At 27.7% G+C, this 21,262-nt stretch overlaps 1 protein-coding gene across 1 annotated transcript in view; it reads left to right on the top strand.

Moving 5' to 3' along the window:
- The window catches only part of LOC111618368 (probable Ras GTPase-activating protein), a 141,968-nt gene that overhangs the window by 108,001 nt on the left and 12,705 nt on the right, over positions 1–21,262 (top strand). Inside the window, exons 14-25 of the mRNA XM_023359880.1 lie at positions 1,348–1,427; positions 1,505–1,567; positions 3,019–3,134; positions 3,357–3,505; positions 3,592–3,667; positions 6,314–6,404; positions 6,898–7,017; positions 7,090–7,355; positions 9,375–9,783; positions 19,513–19,738; positions 19,810–20,077; positions 20,159–20,288. Of these exons, the coding sequence (XP_023215648.1) occupies positions 1,348–1,427; positions 1,505–1,567; positions 3,019–3,134; positions 3,357–3,505; positions 3,592–3,667; positions 6,314–6,404; positions 6,898–7,017; positions 7,090–7,355; positions 9,375–9,783; positions 19,513–19,738; positions 19,810–20,077; positions 20,159–20,288 (1,994 nt within the window). The remainder of the gene's footprint in view (positions 1–1,347; positions 1,428–1,504; positions 1,568–3,018; positions 3,135–3,356; positions 3,506–3,591; positions 3,668–6,313; positions 6,405–6,897; positions 7,018–7,089; positions 7,356–9,374; positions 9,784–19,512; positions 19,739–19,809; positions 20,078–20,158; positions 20,289–21,262) is intronic.

Genomic DNA, 21,262 nt, shown 5'->3' on the forward strand with positions numbered 1-21,262 from the left:
GTTTCAATATTTTGTGGACAAAGAATGTGATATATGAAGATTGTCCACAAAATAGTAAAACTTTTAAGGCAAAACTTTATCATGCATTCAATAAATTGAAAACATGTTCTGTCTCAAATAAGTTGCAAACAGTGCTTGTGCATGAATGAGGATCACATACATGAGTCATCTTCAAAATATAAATAGCAAACTATGTCGTTTGAAATTGTGAGGGGTCAGGGGAAAGAAATTTAAATGAAATAACAATTATTGTGATACATTGTTATCGTCTCCATGCCGTCTTGACTGCTGAGCTGTAACAGTCAATGTCATGTGGGAACGATTTAGTCAGAGATTGATGCCTCATTTACAAACAGCACAACCCGTTTACTAGACAATTAACTTAACAAAAAATTCTAGTCACAAAGGGCTGAAGTCTTTGTATACTTTGGTGCGTAGTCTTCAAAAGAAGCGAAGGAAAGTCCAGTGACAAGGGTGGTTTCCTATCACTGTTGGATGTCATATTCAAAGTCCAGTTCTTAAACAGGAAATGATGTCTGGTGAATGCAGATTTGCAGAAGTTTCTCTCACTGAAGGTCGTCTATAATTTTCAGAGGATATATCGGCAAAGGACAAAGATGGAACGATGCAGGAAGCACCCCAGTGAGGGACATAGCCTCCTGGGATGCCACGGCAAAGAAAGAAGTATTCTTGTAGCCTGGGCTTAAATATCTTTTCGTCTCACAAATCGTCACCTTATTGGTTATAAATCCCCTTTCTTGGTCCCAAATTGGTCTCTCTCTGTTACCAGGTGAAATTGGTCCAGATTGGTTCCCAAGAAAGACAATTGTTTATTAATACAATTGGACACAATCTTTTATTTAGTGTTGAATGAACCTTGTACCTTAACTAACATTCCCTTTTTTGTTTGTCTTGTCCTATAAAAAATTTAATTTACTAATTTTTCTCCCTTTTTCCTGCATAATTTTAGTATTAAAATATTTTTCCCTTTTCCTTTACAATTTAGTTTCCTTAATTTTAATTAATTGCAAAGATCAAGATTTGTTTTTGTTTGGATATATGGTTAAAAGAATGTTTTTCATCTCAGCCCAGGTCCTCACAAAATCTTATACATAAAAGTTTATTTGAATATTTTAAAAAGTTAGTAACTGTCTATAATTGTCCATTTTTCTGCCAGACCCTGTATTTGATTTAAAAATTTTAAGACACATACAATATTTGAGGGTTAAATTATAAAAATATTTGAATATCAGTTTACATATTTTGAATAAATGAGATTTCCTTTCTGTTATTTATTAAAGAAAAGTTATGTAAATTAATTTAATATTGATATTTAACTTTTGTCAGATGACCATCATCTCACTTTTCGGGGCAATACTCTGGCAACTAAGGCAACTGAAGCATTTATGAAATTATTAGGGGAAAAGGTATTTCAAACTAATTGTATTTTGATTTTTAAAATATTTCAAGTTTATCCAAATTAAACTTGAGCAAATATTTTTAGTATCTTCAAGATACATTAGGAGGATTCCTAAGAGCAGTACTTGAATCAAATGATGACTGTGAAGTATGTATTAAAATTATTTTTTACAATATGCATGTGTGTATCATAGATTATTTTATAAAAATTAGTTTTTAACAATGATGCAAATTAAATATACACATGTTTTTGCAAACATATTTGATATTTCCAATAATAATGGATGATTTATTCTTTTAAAATCACAGTAAAAACAAGTAAAAAATGTATATGTTATCGACATGCCAAANAAAAAATGTATATAAAATATATTTATATTATCCTTTTTAAAAGGATAAATCATCTATTATTATTGTATGTATCAAAAAGTGCATTATTATATGAAGTAGTGTGGTAAACTAACTGTTTAAAAATTTTGACTGAGAAGTCTTAGAATTAAAAGCTACAAAATTTAATATCTTTTTTGCTTTATTATAATTTAAAACACACTATACATTACTAATAATACCAGATTTTCGGAACATATTTAAAACAATATTTAGAAATAAAAGATAAAATCTTACATTTTAAATGATTTTAAAATTTAAACATATCAAATTTTTATTTCTAAGTTTATGGATATATAAAATATATAATTTGAATTTTTATTTTAATAGAGAGGTTGCGGTCAAAGTTTTCATCTCTAAAATGTGAATGTTGAACATTGAGTGCTGCCATCTTGTAAGCCTAGAAGTTTGGCAATGGCATTTGGAATGTCAAGCATGATTCCAATGACATTCCAAATGACATTGTCAAACTTCTAGGCTTACAAGATGGCTGTGCTCAACATTCAACATTCATGTTTTAGAGATGAAAACTTCGGCTGCAACTTCTTTAGTTAATGTATCAATACATTATTATAATCTATAAAACTTTCCAGTATTCTTAAATATTAGATTATTGTGTTTAATTATTTTTATTTTATAAATTTTATTCAAAAAATTCTAGGAATGGATCAAAAAACAAAATGATTTAAAATATAAAGAAATTTATTTAGTTTTTCAAGATAATCAATCACACTGAACTTCAATACATCTTTTTCCAGTTCAGGAAACATTTAGAAAAATCTTTTGAGAATTGCATAAATTTTCTTTGATTTGCCATATACAAGTTCTATTGACTCAAACCATTTTCATTTGAAAGTTTTTTTCAACTTTGGGTAATAAAAAGTCATTAGGAACTTAATCAAAGGAATAGGATTGTTGCAGAAGAATAGTAGTTCCAGTTTTAAAAGGAAAATGGTTTGAGTCAATAGAACTCACACAAGTTGAATCAAAGAAAATTTTGTGATTCTTGAAAGTAAATGTTTTTTGAATTGGAGAAAGTATATTGAAACTCAATAATTATTTTGAAAAATATTAGAATAAAAATCTAAACATGCTAAATAAATTTCTGATTCATTCTTGGAACTTTTATGACACCTCTTGTTAAATACGACATGAATATAATAACTATTAGTATTTATGCTCTAAATAATGTTAAATATAAAATAATTTTAGGTTGATCCAATGAAAGTGTCCAACAATACTGTGCTTCAAAAGCAACAAGGAAATTTGATGACATTTGTTGAAATGGCATGGGTGAAAATAATCAATTCTTCTACTTACTTTCCAAAGTAAATATATTTATAATTGTATTTAAAAATTATTAATTTAAATTAAAATATTATACTTATCTCAGTGCATGTCTTGCAGTCACTTTTAATTAGCTTTTTAAATGATGTATCAGTTTCAATAACCATGGTGAAATTATTAAATATTCTTGTGATTATAAATTCTTTTTTTTTTTTTAATTTATTTTTTAAGTTGAAATTAAAAGGGAAATTTTTTAATTTCAGAGAATTACAAGATGTTTTCCATGAATATCAATTAAGATTATCAGCTATGGGAAAGAAAGAACTGGGCAATAATTTGATTAGTGCTTCAATATTTTTGAGATTTCTCTGTCCAGCAATTTTATCACCAAGTCTTTTTAATCTAACACAAGGTAAACTTTTTAAAGTTCTTTTATTAATGATTAAAATAAATAAAATGGTTTATTACATATTTCTGTTTTCATTACAATACCCTTAGAATATCCTCAAGGACGAGCTGCACGTAATCTAACTCTAGTGGCAAAGACTATTCAAACATTAGCCAATTTTACAAGGTGATATGATATTTCAATTAGTTTTTGTATATAAACTTTATACATTATCATTACAGCACTAAACCTTAAAATAAATTTTGTGTGTTTTTATGGAGAGAAAACTAAATTAGAAATTGTTTTGCTAATTTAATTTTCTCACTATATTATATTGAATTTTAAGTATCATTTTCTTTTACACTTACTTTTGTATAAGATATTGATATTATTAAAATGTTTTTTATATTACAGTGGGTGATTGGTTAACAAACATAATCTATTTAAAGACCATGTTTGCTATCCAAATTGTTCATTAACTGATTATCAACTTACTATATAGATTTTTGTGGGTATTTGATTAATTCGTTCTGGACACCCCCAAAAATAAAACTTTATATACTTTTTTACTATGTTTATTTACATGTAATAACAAACTAAAAACAATCTCTTCATTTTTTCATGGATGACACATCTTTGTTTCTCAGGTGTGATTTTCATTACTCCTTTATCTGCTTGAGTATTTTTGATTATATCTTTCTTAGGTAAGATTGTATCTACTGTAGACCTGTTGAAGTCATCTGCCTATAATATCAGACATCTTCTGCCCACTTTCTATCTTGGCTATTATCTCTTGCTTGATTTCTATAGATAACACAGTTCTTGACACTACACTCTTTTTAGGCCCCATAATGTTCAGTTTTTTAAATAAAAAGTTCAGAAAAGCACTTACAAAAATTCAGAGAACAGAAATTAATTAGTGCAAAAAAGGTTATGTATGCAAAAGTCTCATTCCATAAACCATGTATAGATGCCATTAATATATAGTTTTACAAATCTTGCATGCAGCATCGCTTCTTGTGTTTGTTCTGTCAGGTGTTCGTTGTCCGATTTGTTTGCAGTCCAAAGTGTTTGTTAGCTGATCACCCACCACATATGCTAAATGGAAAAATTTATATAGTGGTATACATTATTAATTTATTATTGATTGCAAACATTGAAAATGATTAAATTATACAAAATACAAAAGTAAATTCTGAAGTTCTGTAAAAAGGAATTGGAAGAATAAAATTTAAGAATAATTTTGAAAATTTAATTTAATAGTTTCTAATTTTGAATAACAAATTATATTTCACTAACAACAAAAATTATTGTTTACATTTAATTATTTTTTAGGAAATGTATTGCCTATCAAATTAAAGTAAATAAAGATTCAGCTAAAAAGAACCTATATTATATATCTGTCTGATAGTGAATTTGACATTGGAAATAGTTAATAGCTCAATTTTGACAAATCATAAGCTAATAATAGCAGTATATGCATGACACATACTAATCACAAAATTAATTTATATACATAAATTTTAAAATATGAAGTAAACTTTTTAGATTAAATCGAGAATATATCATTCACAATTGTGAAAATTTATTCCTGCATTTAATGGGAGAAATGTGCATCGGTATAGATAAACTGAAGGAAAAACTGGAAACACTTAAATAAAATGTAATGTAAAAATTTCCATGTATTAATGTAACGTAAAAATAAAAAAAATCAAAATAATTTCAGTGTTATATTATTTCAAATTACCACTCACTTCACGGCAATAAAACTTTAGCTTATCTGAAAAATTACTTATAAAGACAACAAATTTATTTTTGTGATTAGTTCTGTCATAGGTAATAATAAAACTGTATGCTTCTGTAACTGATCCCAGCATTAAAATAAATTCTAAAATATATTAAAATTTAATTTATATGAAAAAACCGTCCAATCACATTTCTTAGATAAGTATTTGTAATCTAAAAAATTTACTTTGTATTTTAAAAATTATGTATATAAATTAATTTTGTGATTAGTGTGTGTCATATGTATACTACTAATAATTGAGTCCATTTTTTAATTACATTTATAGTTTTCTAATGTCAAATGAATTGCAAATCACCATTTTCATCCTATAGATCTTTATTGACTTGCTCAAAAAATTTTTAACTTTGGTTGTATTTAATATGCTAATATGAACTCTTAGTAAGTTAATACATACAGTAGAGCATCGATTATCCGACTCAATTGGGGACAGGTTGGTCGGATAACTGAAAAAATGGATAACCGAAAAATATGAAAAAATACATTATTAGTATAGTATATTAGTGTATCTCATGTAATTATTATATTAGTATATCGCTATTAACCTACTTCACGTTGAATTTTCATCAATGTTAAGCCTAACAAAAATTTTTTTAAAATAATAATCGTTGCTATTGTATCATTAAAAATTAGAAAATTAAGCCTCATTTAAATACTGGCTCCCTTTCATGGTCGAGCCATGTTGCCAGCTAAAACACGTAAAAATACTATTAAAGTAGCCAAGACATGGTCAAATATTGTAGCACCACATCACTAGTGGACATTTGAATTTCCTGACTAGAACGGTCGGTTAACCGATGTGACAGTTAATCAGGGGTCGGATAATCGATGCTCTACTGTATATTTTTTATGCATCTTTTTCCGTAACCAAAATGCATTGATGTTTTAAATTGATAAAGAGATTTAGAATTCAAAAGAATTGACAATAATAGCTTTAGATTATAGTAATTTTAATTTCAAGGTTTTCATTGCATTCATAAAATATGTTAGCATGTTGTTTAATGAAATGTTTTATATTTCTTTAATAGATTTGGTGGAAAAGAAAGTTTCATGGAATTTATGAATGAATTTGTAGAAAGAGAATGGAGTACAATGAAGGCATTTTTGCGACAAATATCTGTAAGATGTTTATAGAAATGATTCTAAAATTTTTAGGATAATTTTTCAAATCCATTTTATTTTCTTGAAAACAAAACTGAATTTTGTTTTAAAGAAAACAGATCATTAAAATTGTTAAAAGATTTACCTGTGAACATATTTGCTCATATACAGTACATGAAATATTATATGTAAGACATTAAATGAACATGAGAGAATTAAAATTCAAGTTTTAGACGTACATAAAGTTCAATGGAAATATCATAATTTCAAAAACAATGCTTTTAAACTAAAGACTTAGAAATGGGGGGGAAAAATTGAACTTTTCACTTTTATTTTTTAAAACAAAATTAGACATCTAAAATACAATATAATTTGTAATTTTTTTTTGTGTGTGTTATTCTCAATTTTAAATAGTCAATTATTAATCTTTAATATTTGACTGAATATTTACATTATTAATTCTTCATATTGAATACTTCTAGTAATAATGTTCTCATATTTTTATTATTAGAGTCCAATAGCCAAAGAATGTTATCGTCCAACAGAATATGAAGGATATATTGATCTTGGTAAAGAGCTATCTATTCTCCATGGCATTCTAATAGAATGTGTACCTCGAATCAATCAAAAGGTAGAGCAACTTTTATTGAAAAATCTAAAGGTTTGTAAAATTAAGTTAAAGTTTTTATTTTGACTATTCTAGTGTTATCAGGATCATGCAGCTACTCTTCAGCATATTTTAGAAAAAATAACAGTCTCATTATCGTCAACTTCCAACAATAATCAGATATATCAATCATTTTTGGAAAACAAATCTAAAGAAACAAATGTAAATTCCATTCATCATAATAATAATAATAACAACAACAACAACAACAACAATAATAATAATGAAATGGCATTGAATGTTTATAATAATAATAGTGAAAAGAATTGCTCATCACTTAACAAAGTTGCACCATCTTCACGGTAAGAATTTGTTTTATTTTACATTCATTAACTATGATATGTAGTGACAAATTATGATAGTATGATAACAATAATAAATTAAGTTCTGGTTTTAAACTTATTATTATTATTGGTTGTTATGTAGTAGCATGAAATAAATTGGATTTATTATACAGCAAGTCTTAGACAAAGCTAACAATTAAGAAGTTTTAAGTATGGAATAGAATATAGTTTATTTATTAGTAAATTTGTAATGAAAATCTAGAATAAATTATATAGTATACTATAAGTATATATAAGTACAGCTAGCTTAACATACAAATTATACAGATTTTTATTTCATCCAATAATTAGTTTATTGTAATGTAAATTTTAAATGTAATTTTACAATAAAACGGACTTGAGTTCATGTACACTGGATGTATTTCAATATTCAGTCTAAAAAGTATTTTCTCTCATTACTTTATATATGAAAACACTGCACATATGTCTTAACACACAATCATTTTTGTGCAATATTTTATATTTCTACTTTTTCTTGATTAATAAATATAAACGAAAATTTCTTAGAATATTTTTATACTTTTGAAAATAACAAAATCCAGATATAATTATTTTATTAGGGCCATTATTTTTAGATATGAATTGATATCTTAGAATATAAGATAATCATCACACAGTGTATGCAGTGCACAGTTCATTGAAAAAAAGTAAGAAAAATCATTAGAAAACTATTATTATTTGGTAGAATTATTCTTTATTCAAATAATAAACTGATACAAAAACTCATACTACATTGTGATAGAGAGATGATGTTGATCTTGGCTAGTTTTTGAAATTTTTCCTCAAATGAAGCTTGAGGTTACCTTAAATTTCCTCAAGAAATTTTTCATGTTAATTAACCCTTTAATGGAGAACTTAATGAACATGAGTTCTTATTGAATAACATTTTCAATAAGAGAAAACTGTGAGAGACAAGGGATGTCTCTCACAGTTTTCTCTTATTGAAAATGTTATTCAAAGACATCTCCACTTTCTTGAATGCATAAGTCAGTTGGAAATGTCTCACAGTTTTTAGTAACATGTTCCCATTGAAAGAATTTGAACAGCTTGTAGAAACATACAGTCATATTCTCTAGTTGTTGGTTCTTGTTCACAGGCAACATTTTTAAATATCCTCACAAATAAAAGTCAAAAAAGTCCAGCAATTGTACTGGTCCATGTCATTTTTCTTCCTTTTTTTGATAAACTTCATAGATGTCTACAGATGCATATGCAGTGTGGTGACTGTATAAAAGTTGAAAAGCTCAACTTCTGATAAGTGCATCTTCTGGAAAAATGTTTCAGGTAAAAGTTAGTTAGTTTTTATACATAATCAAAATATGCAAAATGAGGGTTCCCATATAAGAAAATGAAGTTGGCTCTATTTCTACTGATTGTAATGCCATCTATGATAAAACCAAGTGCTATTTTGTGGCCCCTTAAAGTTTAACATCTTAGGTTTAATGCATTTTTTTGTAGGACTCACCAGATAATTTAGTGGATTGATTAAAATGGACCACTGTATAATAATTATAAATTTAGCTATTGTTTATAGAAATTAAACAGATTCTTTTTAAAAATTGTAAAACAAAGTATTATTTTAATTGGAAAATATTTGCCATACATCTATCATCTAGAATTGAATACAACTCCCCTGGATTTCTAATTGCCTAATGTCTTGGATAACATGTATAAGGATGCCAGTCATTTTTTAAAAATAGTTTGTCATTCAAAAATTTCTGAACTATGTTAACAAATTGAAAAAAATTCTATATTGTAATTTACATAATATTTAGTTATGATCTGGTATTATTATAAATTATGGTGATAGTTTTAATTTTTCTAAATTAAAGTAAAAGATAAAATTTTTGAACTAAAACTGCAATTCATTAAAATTCTTTTATCCAATTTAATATATTTTCAATAAATGATAGATTGGCATCCTTATATACATTAGGAAGTAAATAAAGTAACTGATTTAGGTGTAAATATTTCTAGAAATACTTACTTATTGGGTAGTAGCAAGAAACCAGCTTCAGACCTGTCTACAGCTGACGATTATGTTCTCTTCAGTGCTCTGAATTCTGATCATTTTCACGAAGAAAAAGCTTCAATGAAATCTGATGATCCAAAGTATTTCAACAGTGAAGATGTTTTCTCCCAGAAAATGAAAAGCCAACTAGTCCACATACAGAATTCTATGTTTCAAAGAGTTAATTTTTTAGAGAAGAATGAAATAAAGAATCCATCTAATATTAGCAAGATATCTCCAGTTAACAGAAATCGTAGACCTCTTCCAGTAAACCATTTTCCAGAGAGGATGCCAAGTATTGAAGATGAAGCAGTTACGTCATCAGGGGAAAATGATCATCCCAATATAAAAGACAGTCAATTGTCTATAAGTCAAGTAAGTAATATTTTATAATATATTGTATATTATTGATGAAGATAATCAGCTTATGTATATACTTATGTTTAGTGAATACAGAAATAACTTCACAAAAAATGAAAGTAATACTAATAAAAACTACATTCAACTAGAGCCTTTTTTTGTTTCCAGTGCTGTTTAATGATAATTAAATGTTTAAAGACATGTTTTTGATCCAGTCGCATTCCATTTCACATAGATCTGAAGATCAACTAATCAAAACAGTTTGTCTTTAATTAAACATTTAATTATCATTAAACAGTACTGGAAACAAAAATAGGTTCTAGTTGAATATGGTTTTTATATGTTTAGTGAATATTGAATATACTTTTATATACTATAGTGCACTCTTGCCAATCAAAGATCCTCTTAATCTGTACCAAATACTTTACCATAAACATATATGCTAACTACAATATAAAAATTATTTAAAATATATGTATTCGTCTATATTCCTTTGACTTTCTTCTCTTCGTACACAATGTAACTCCAATTTACAAGTATGCCTTATTTCTGAAAATTTCTTGTAAATCAAAATATCATAAGTAATGATGAGCTGTCTCATTATTTCTTATCTTATTCTGACAGCTTAGATTAGTTTATTTATTAACATAAAAGCAACAAATGCAAATGGGAGAAGTAAATATGACATAACTAATAATATACATGTTTCTTTCTCTTATCAGTAAAAGGAAAAGTTTTCTTTTTTAAGATAGTAACTAAGCAGAAAACAATAGAGTATTGATAGAATAAAATTCAATTAATGTTGATATAATGATCTGTAATGTAAAGATAAAGTTCATCAAATTGCATTACTGTATTAGAATGAATAATATTGCCTCCAGTGAACAAAGACACAACATGAATGAAACAAAGGAAATGAAAATTGTAATGAGCCATTTAATTGGAGCATATATATTTCAAGTTCATTGCTCTTGTGATTAAAATACTGTATTTTGTTCTCATAAATTGGGAAGAGAAAAGAAAATACAGTGGAACCTCGCTTAACAATCATAATTCGTTCCAGAATCTTACTCGTAATGCAAAACACTAAGTGAAACAATTTTTCCCATATAAATTAATGTAAAATACGATAATACTTGAATATTTTATATATTACGTTTATTCAAAGAAAATTATACAATATACCAGGGATGGACAAACCAGTTCAGTGGGAGGCAAAATGTAGGTTTTGCAAAATGCATGGGAGCTGCAGTTCTGTACTTTTTATTCTGTACCGCGATTTTATTATATAATATAAGTATAATATAAAACAAATATTGAATGTTTTTAATAAACATATTTTCACAAAATTATGGAAATAAAATTGTAAAAATAATAATAAAAAGCAGAAATTAACACTTTCAGCAAGAGCCGTATGTAACTCAAAAAGAGCCGAATGCCGCTCTCGGATACGCATTTTCCCATGTCTGCAATATACATTGTTAAGGAGCATGAATCATTATCATCATTTCTTCTAGCGTGAAATGAATCAACCTGAAATGCGAATTTGATTTGCAGAAAACAAAAAAAAATCACAAATAAATATGTCTGATAAACACACCAAACGATATGCCAAATTCTTGGACTATGTTAAGGTTATAATTAAATATTAAAAATTAATTAATTTGACTAGAGGTAGGCAGTTATGCTTCCATCTTGTATTAAATTTAATAATTATAAATAATTAATTTTTAATTCAGACATTTCTAAAATTTAATTTGGAATTGGTCATTAAATTTATTACAAGATGGCATCATAACTGCCTACCTCTAGTCAAATTAATTAATTTCTACTATTTNCAGTGTGGTGACTGTATAAAAGTTGAAAAGCTCAACTTCTGATAAGTGCATCTTCTGGAAAAATGTTTCAGGTAAAAGTTAGTTAGTTTTTATACATAATCAAAATATGCAAAATGAGGGTTCCCATATAAGAAAATGAAGTTGGCTCTATTTCTACTGATTGTAATGCCATCTATGATAAAACCAAGTGCTATTTTGTGGCCCCTTAAAGTTTAACATCTTAGGTTTAATGCATTTTTTTGTAGGACTCACCAGATAATTTAGTGGATTGATTAAAATGGACCACTGTATAATAATTATAAATTTAGCTATTGTTTATAGAAATTAAACAGATTCTTTTTAAAAATTGTAAAACAAAGTATTATTTTAATTGGAAAATATTTGCCATACATCTATCATCTAGAATTGAATACAACTCCCCTGGATTTCTAATTGCCTAATGTCTTGGATAACATGTATAAGGATGCCAGTCATTTTTTAAAAATAGTTTGTCATTCAAAAATTTCTGAACTATGTTAACAAATTGAAAAAAATTCTATATTGTAATTTACATAATATTTAGTTATGATCTGGTATTATTATAAATTATGGTGATAGTTTTAATTTTTCTAAATTAAAGTAAAAGATAAAATTTTTGAACTAAAACTGCAATTCATTAAAATTCTTTTATCCAATTTAATATATTTTCAATAAATGATAGATTGGCATCCTTATATACATTAGGAAGTAAATAAAGTAACTGATTTAGGTGTAAATATTTCTAGAAATACTTACTTATTGGGTAGTAGCAAGAAACCAGCTTCAGACCTGTCTACAGCTGACGATTATGTTCTCTTCAGTGCTCTGAATTCTGATCATTTTCACGAAGAAAAAGCTTCAATGAAATCTGATGATCCAAAGTATTTCAACAGTGAAGATGTTTTCTCCCAGAAAATGAAAAGCCAACTAGTCCACATACAGAATTCTATGTTTCAAAGAGTTAATTTTTTAGAGAAGAATGAAATAAAGAATCCATCTAATATTAGCAAGATATCTCCAGTTAACAGAAATCGTAGACCTCTTCCAGTAAACCATTTTCCAGAGAGGATGCCAAGTATTGAAGATGAAGCAGTTACGTCATCAGGGGAAAATGATCATCCCAATATAAAAGACAGTCAATTGTCTATAAGTCAAGTAAGTAATATTTTATAATATATTGTATATTATTGATGAAGATAATCAGCTTATGTATATACTTATGTTTAGTGAATACAGAAATAACTTCACAAAAAATGAAAGTAATACTAATAAAAACTACATTCAACTAGAGCCTTTTTTTGTTTCCAGTGCTGTTTAATGATAATTAAATGTTTAAAGACATGTTTTTGATCCAGTCGCATTCCATTTCACATAGATCTGAAGATCAACTAATCAAAACAGTTTGTCTTTAATTAAACATTTAATTATCATTAAACAGTACTGGAAACAAAAATAGGTTCTAGTTGAATATGGTTTTTATATGTTTAGTGAATATTGAATATACTTTTATATACTATAGTGCACTCTTGCCAATCAAAGATCCTCTTAATCTGTACCAAATACTTTACCATAAACATATATGCTAACTACAATATAAAAATTATTTAAAATATATGTATTCGTCTATATTCCTTTGACTTTCTTCTCTTCGTACACAATGTAACTCCAATTTACAAGTATGCCTTATTTCTGAAAATTTCTTGTAAATCAAAATATCATAAGTAATGATGAGCTGTCTCATTATTTCTTATCTTATTCTGACAGCTTAGATTAGTTTATTTATTAACATAAAAGCAACAAATGCAAATGGGAGAAGTAAATATGACATAACTAATAATATACATGTTTCTTTCTCTTATCAGTAAAAGGAAAAGTTTTCTTTTTTAAGATAGTAACTAAGCAGAAAACAATAGAGTATTGATAGAATAAAATTCAATTAATGTTGATATAATGATCTGTAATGTAAAGATAAAGTTCATCAAATTGCATTACTGTATTAGAATGAATAATATTGCCTCCAGTGAACAAAGACACAACATGAATGAAACAAAGGAAATGAAAATTGTAATGAGCCATTTAATTGGAGCATATATATTTCAAGTTCATTGCTCTTGTGATTAAAATACTGTATTTTGTTCTCATAAATTGGGAAGAGAAAAGAAAATACAGTGGAACCTCGCTTAACAATCATAATTCGTTCCAGAATCTTACTCGTAATGCAAAACACTAAGTGAAACAATTTTTCCCATATAAATTAATGTAAAATACGATAATACTTGAATATTTTATATATTACGTTTATTCAAAGAAAATTATACAATATACCAGGGATGGACAAACCAGTTCAGTGGGAGGCAAAATGTAGGTTTTGCAAAATGCATGGGAGCTGCAGTTCTGTACTTTTTATTCTGTACCGCGATTTTATTATATAATATAAGTATAATATAAAACAAATATTGAATGTTTTTAATAAACATATTTTCACAAAATTATGGAAATAAAATTGTAAAAATAATAATAAAAAGCAGAAATTAACACTTTCAGCAAGAGCTGTATGTAACTCAAAAAGAGCCGAATGCCGCTCTCGGATACGCATTTTCCCATGTCTGCAATATACATTGTTAAGGAGCATGAATCATTATCATCATTTCTTCTAGCGTGAAATGAATCAACCTGAAATGCGAATTTGATTTGCAGAAAACAAAAAAAAATCACAAATAAATATGTCTGATAAACACACCAAACGATATGCCAAATTCTTGGACTATGTTAAGGTTATAATTAAATATTAAAAATTAATTAATTTGACTAGAGGTAGGCAGTTATGCTTCCATCTTGTATTAAATTTAATAATTATAAATAATTAATTTTTAATTCAGACATTTCTAAAATTTAATTTGGAATTGGTCATTAAATTTATTACAAGATGGCATCACAACTGTCTATCTCTAGTCAAATTAATTAATTTTTAATCTTTAATTATTGACTTAACATAGCTCAACAGTTTGGCATATCGTTTGAAGTGTTTATTATATAACGGACTATGGTTGTTGATGTTTATACGTAATATGTGTGAACACAAGTATGGTAAATATGTGATCACAAGCAACAGTAAGATGCTAGCGGAACAAGTGCTAAACACAGAGGTGCGTGTGCACAATCTGGGACATCCCCTCTCCATGTCATTCATTATGCAAAATATCACTCATTAAGTGAGTCATCATTTTACAATTTGTTTTGCTCATTACGTGAAATACTCATTGTGAGGTTCCACTGTAACTTGTATTGAATATAGTAGTGCCTCATACTTCAAATTTAATTTGTTCCAGGAGGCTATTCAAAATCCAAATCAATTTTTCACATTAGAAATAATGGAAAGTGACTTAATCTACTCCCAGATCCTAAACAATATCCTTTTCAATAAACTTAAAACATCAAATACACATAATAATAATAATAATAATAATAACACACAAAAACAATAAAATCTCATTTCAAAATTCAAATGAAAATTGTATTTATGGGTGCACACCTTTAATTTCAGCCAGATCTACCACGTGATAAGTTTCTTTTTGTCTCAATTGTTGATACAACAATTAGGCTTCGTTGTTTCTACACTCTTCTTGGATACCACTAATAATAAATAAAAATTACTCAGAAACTTTCCATTCAATTCAATATACTTTTAACAGCTCTAGTTACTTAACATAGATGTATGATTTAACTATAACAGTTATGAAATTTAACCCCTTATTGCTAATGTGATATTTTATTCTTTGTTTAGAAGTTTATTTTAAGCTTTTTACTTCAATTTTATATGAATAAAAAAGATGAAATGTCTTCAAACAAAATGGCATATCAGGCATATTATGCTTTATGGTGTCAGAAGAATACACCATACAGACAGTAAAAAAATTTGTAATATATATAGGGAAGATGCTCCTAAACTTCAAATGTTTCAAATGGGGTTTAAAAAGTTCAGTTTTGTTGAAGAAAGAAAATTGCAGGAAGAAACTGTTATTTGTCAATTTTTGACAAACAATACATATACAAGGTCTGTTCAAAAAATATGCGGACTAACGTCATAAAACAAAATGTACTTTATGTAGAAGTTACATGTCTGGGTCCCCTTCAAAGTACTCCTTCCCAACACACACACGTATCCCAACAGTGTTTCCACTTATTGAAACAGTCCTGGTACTCTTCTTTTCTAATGTCTTTCAGCACCTTTGTTGCATTTGCCTTAATCTCGGGAATCGTCTCAAATCTTCTTCCTTTCAAGGATCTTTTGAGTTTGGAGAACAAGAAAAAGTCACGAGGAGCAAGGTCAGGTGAGTAGTGGGTGGGGAAGAACAGTGATCGAGTGTTTGGCTCACGAGTTCTGAGGGCTGAATGGGCTGGAGCATTGTTATGATGGAGAAACCAATCATCATTCCTCCACATTTCTGGCCTTTTGCGACAGATGGCGTCCCTCAGACGTTTTGAAACTTCAACTTAGTAAGTCTGGTTCACTGTGGAGCCTTGGGGGAGGTACTCGTGGTGAACAACAGCCTTAGCATTAAAGAAAACTGTCAGCATCACTTTGACATTGGATCAAACTTGGCAAGCTTTTTTGGGTCTGGGGGACCACTTGAAACATGCCATATGCTTCATAGCAACTTCACCGTAAGTCGTGTTGAGCATAGCAAATGTTTCAGTTGCAAATTTTCCAAGTTTAACACAAAATTTCACAGCAAGTTGTTGCTCCATCAGGTCATTCGTTCTGAAATCCGACAAACAAAAAAATCGCACTTCACTAAAAACCGCATAGCTAATCAACAAATAAAGATATCTGTAATCAGGAAATGGCTTTATCACCAGACAATCTGTACAAACCTAGCGACACCAAGCTGATTCCTCTGGAACCAACCGGAGCTGCGCAATTCAAACAGTCCGCATATTTTTTGAACAGACCTCGTAATCAAACATATCAATAATATGTTTTCAGTGCTTTTTTGTTAATGTAATGCAAGAGAGCAAGACAAATTGGGTGTAAAACAGATGGTGTTTATGTTTCAAGTGATTTTTTCACTGCATGTGCAGTTTGAACTCTGAAGTGAATTTTTGAATTTAGCATTCAAAGTTAGTCATTTAAAGTACAAGGTATCACTATTTGTAAATTGGAGTCACACTGTAAAACATCAACTAATCTGAACTTTTCACTAGTCCAAACAACCTTGTATATAAAATAATTAGTTTGGATTTTGGAGAGTGTACTGTGTTAAGTTTTTAAATTAGTTAAAGTTGTAAACAGAACAATAGTCAAACAAAATTAAATGATTATAATTTGCAAATAATGATATATCTAATCTTTTGTAACATTTTATGGAAGTTAAACAAATTAAAAATTATAATTTTTATTTTAATAAGAGACATTTATAGCATTATTAAACTTTTTAATTGTCTTAATAATTTTCTTAAAGTACAAAATTGATTTTAAATTAATTGTTTAGATATTGGTTTATATGAATATATATATACACATATAGTAGCTGTTACCCGCAGCTTTGCCCCTGCGGATTTTGCAATTTGATAGAAATAACCCTCCCTCGGTACTTCACTAAGATTCTCAATCATTAGTTGTTACTAATTTGGTTAAATTACTAATTTTTGTTTGTTTCAAACTATGGATTGCTAATGCACCTAAATTCAAGTTTCAAATATTATGGGATTCCAAGATACAATAAATCTGAGTTCAATTTTTTTCCTAAACATAAATGACGTTATCTGAAAATTCTTAAAGTATAAATATTTACTAAAAAATAGAGTTTCAGTTACCCCAGTACCTCTTTGTAAACCATGTTTGTGGTACTGCCTTTTGGGGCTAAGACTTTTTAAGCCTTAATCCTCTCCCTCTCCCCTGCAGGGGAATTTTGAAAAATCCCTTCTTAGTGTACATTTTTGTGAGGTACCCTAACTGTTTTCTGTATTTCACCTCTTTAGGTTCAGCGGTTTTGCTTTGGGTGATGATGAATCAGTCAGTCAGTCAGTCAGGACATGTAATTATATATATATAGATTAAAATAGGTTTATAATTTATTTGTTAGATCTTGTTTATTTTAAACTTCAAATAATTTCAAAATGTAAAAAATTTTAATTTTTTTCATTTTAGACTTTTTCACTTCATAATTGAGTGGGAAAATAGGATCATTTGAAATAAGATAAAAAGCTGAACTATATAAATTTAGTGTTACATAATAAAAATACAGAGTTATAATTATAGTTCTGAAAATTTTACTTTAAATATTTTAATTTCACTAGAAGTAAGTGAAAAATATATATAGTGAATTTTTAAGATTTATAATAAGCATATGGTAACAGTTGTGAAATCTGTCCTTAAACCATAAGATCTTTAAAGAAAAAAAAACTAACACATTAGAATCCCATTCACTGTGTGTATATTCATAAAAAAGTTACTTCTTTAGAATAACAGATTAGAATTCCATTAATTCTGTTATAAATCACAAGATTAGAATTAAAAATGAAATATTGTATATATATATATATAGTATTTTAATTTGTCATTCATAAACAAATCTCCAGCTTTAAAGTTTTTATTACATTCACATGATAACTTCTATAAATAAGTTTGGTTTTTCAATAAAATGTTAGATAAAAAATAAAATCCATAATTTGAATATTGTATTATTTGTGCACTAAACAATTTTTTTTTTTTTGTATATTTGTTTGTTGGTTTATTTTCAGGACTATAAAATCTGTTTTTAATATAAACTTTAAAGTTAGAATAATTTCAAATTTATTTTATTCAATTTTAATTATATAAAGTATTCCAAAAGTTTTCTACAGTTTAAAACTTTCTAGCATTTTTAAATCATAATCTATTAAACTTACAATAAAACACCATTCCAAAAGTTTAATAAAATTGCTTATTGATTAGTTTTGTGAAATTCTCAGACAAGTGGATTGGTGGAGAGGAGCTTCCTTCCCGGCTACTTTAGTCCACCACTCTAATGCCATTAGACTTTTGTGTGTGTGATCACATCAAAATTATTTTAAAAATAATTTTAAATTTAGCATTACAAATGAATTCGGTACAGTTATTAAGCAGCAGCAATGAATGTTTTTGCAGTTCAAAAATCATCTCAACAATGTATCACACTTGAGATTGATGAAGCTTACCTGAGTTTTCAAATGATGTTTATTGAAAGTTGATAGCATTTATACATCTTAAGTTACTAAAGTTTAACACTGTAGAAGAACTTTTGGGACACCATGTTGCTAATGATTGCAGTTAGTAATTATGAAATAAAATGATTATATTTTCTTATTGGCTAATAATATGGGATAATGTCTGAATTATGAGTGTTCATATGGTAAAAATGTAATTAGGATCAAGAGACAAAATTAATAAAAAATATAATTAACGTTTCAATAACAAAACCTTTCATAGTAAATTTATTTTAATGAGTTTAAATTAATTATTTACATACTAATTTCACTTGATAATCTTCAATAAATTAATACTAAATGATACTTGCAAAATTATATTAGATAAAATAACTTAACATATTTCTACTCTAAGTTATTAATCATTATTGTTTAAAAAAAATTCTATTTTTCTGTTTTTGTCTTGCCTTTTACAAATAGTCAGTGAAATTACTTTTGCTTATTCCTAGTTCTTTATGTATTAATAGTTTATTAATGATGCTTAGAGGAATATCTCAGATTACATTTGTAATTGCCCGCATGTTGTGTTTATCCTAAATTATATTCTTGTTTTTGTCTCTAATAAAACAAACTTTCTTTCGTATGCAATTTCTTCTGTCTTTGCCTTCTCTAGGTTGCATCTCTCCTTGCTTCTACTCCATTCGTTTGTTCTTTTCTGCAGCTGTCCACAGTGGCCTCCTCTGGCTACCAATCATTTGCATACAGCCAATCTAGTTCACCCGTGGACCCCGTTTTTCAACAGGAGACATCTCATCAGTCAGCAACCTGCCTTCCTCCTCCTCTTGCCTTCAGTAACCCAATGTATCATTTCCCTTCCAATAGTCAAAGCGAAGAAGAAAAATATGAAAATAATAAGGAAAAAGTTCAAATGAATAAAATATGTTCAGGTTAGTTGTCATTCTACAAATATATTTCAACTGAATTTATATTTTAAAGTAAACAATATTCTTGTGAATAGATACTGCTGCCAACTTCAGTACCTCTACAGATAGCTCTAGTTGTGGTTCTACCCCAATGAGAGAACGGAGAAATCCAGTAAAATCTCCTCTAAGAACCAGTCCAATGCATACAGCTACCAAATCTCATTCTTCTCATCTACAGATACGATCTCTTCCTCATTTTGCCAGAAGGTGCAACCGCAATGAAAATAATCATTTTTATGGTACAACTGGAAGAAAACATCATTCTCTTCACAAAAAGTTTGAAGAATATAATGACAAACAAAAGTATGCTTGAAAAACTAATGTATATATATATATTTTTTTTTATTTTGGTGATACAAAATTAATTTATTTTAATATAATTAGTCATACAGAAGATTCAGAACTAGATACTGATACAACAAATGAACGAAATTCAAGAAGATCACAGAAAAGGCTAAAGTATCGTAGTAGAAGAGCAAAAAGTGAAAGTTCAAATGGAAAGTCAATTGAAGAGGTAATAAAAAAAATTATATAGTTTTTATTTATTTTTCTCAACAAATTAATTTCCTAACCTCAAATTCAACTATTATATGAATAATAGTTGAATTCACCAATTCATCAGTTCAATGCACCATTAGCAATGCACCAAAAAATTGTTTCCGATGTGGTTCTAAGTAAATCTGATTAGGCTGAAGTTAAAAAATTCTTGCCTTAATGCATAAAATTAACATTTTAGATTAACATAATAGATCAGTTGCAGAAACAAGGTCTAAATAAATAACTCATGGTTTAAATCTGTTTTTTTTTTACTTAGAACTAAACTGTGGCTTTTAATCTGATCAACAATGGTAATAATAATCAATATAGAAAGTGGACTAACACAAGTCAAGCTGAACCTCATTTTACATTTTGTCTAATAGGTCTATACTTTCATGTACCACATATAGTACACATTGTAATAATGTGTGGTTAACTTTTACTTATAGAATATTTTGAAGAATAAGATCAGTTTGTCATGAAATCATTTGTTATTGCTGTATTATTTCTTAATCTATTTATCTTCATGATAATTAACTTTCTGTATTTCTTTTACTGTTATTCAAATTTGTTTATTCCATTTACTGAATTGTGTGTGTGTGTGTGTACAGTATGTTTTAACTGCAATTGAAATTTGTATTTTATTGCCACTTTTGTTGAATTTTTTAAGCCTTTTTGAACTGAATTTCTCAAATACTATACATTCCATCTGTTGTCCATCCATCCTTTGTTTAATCTTGAGAATGGAGTTACATAGATAAAAATTGAGACCAGATATGGAAAACTTGGGTGACAGAGGCCCAATTAACTATATACTTCCAGTTGACCAGAAGTTGTGTTATTTTTTAAATTAAAGATGATTAAAAATTGCAGCTTGGCATTGTAATGATGTCACAATAACAAAAACAAAAAATTGAATGTTTTTTAAATAAAGAAAAGAGTTGTAATGCT

Source organism: Centruroides sculpturatus, unplaced genomic scaffold (genome assembly GCF_000671375.1).
Source record: "Centruroides sculpturatus isolate CEXI.00-Female unplaced genomic scaffold, Cexi_2.0 scaffold189, whole genome shotgun sequence".
NCBI classification, from domain to species: Eukaryota; Metazoa; Arthropoda; class Arachnida; order Scorpiones; family Buthidae; genus Centruroides; species Centruroides sculpturatus.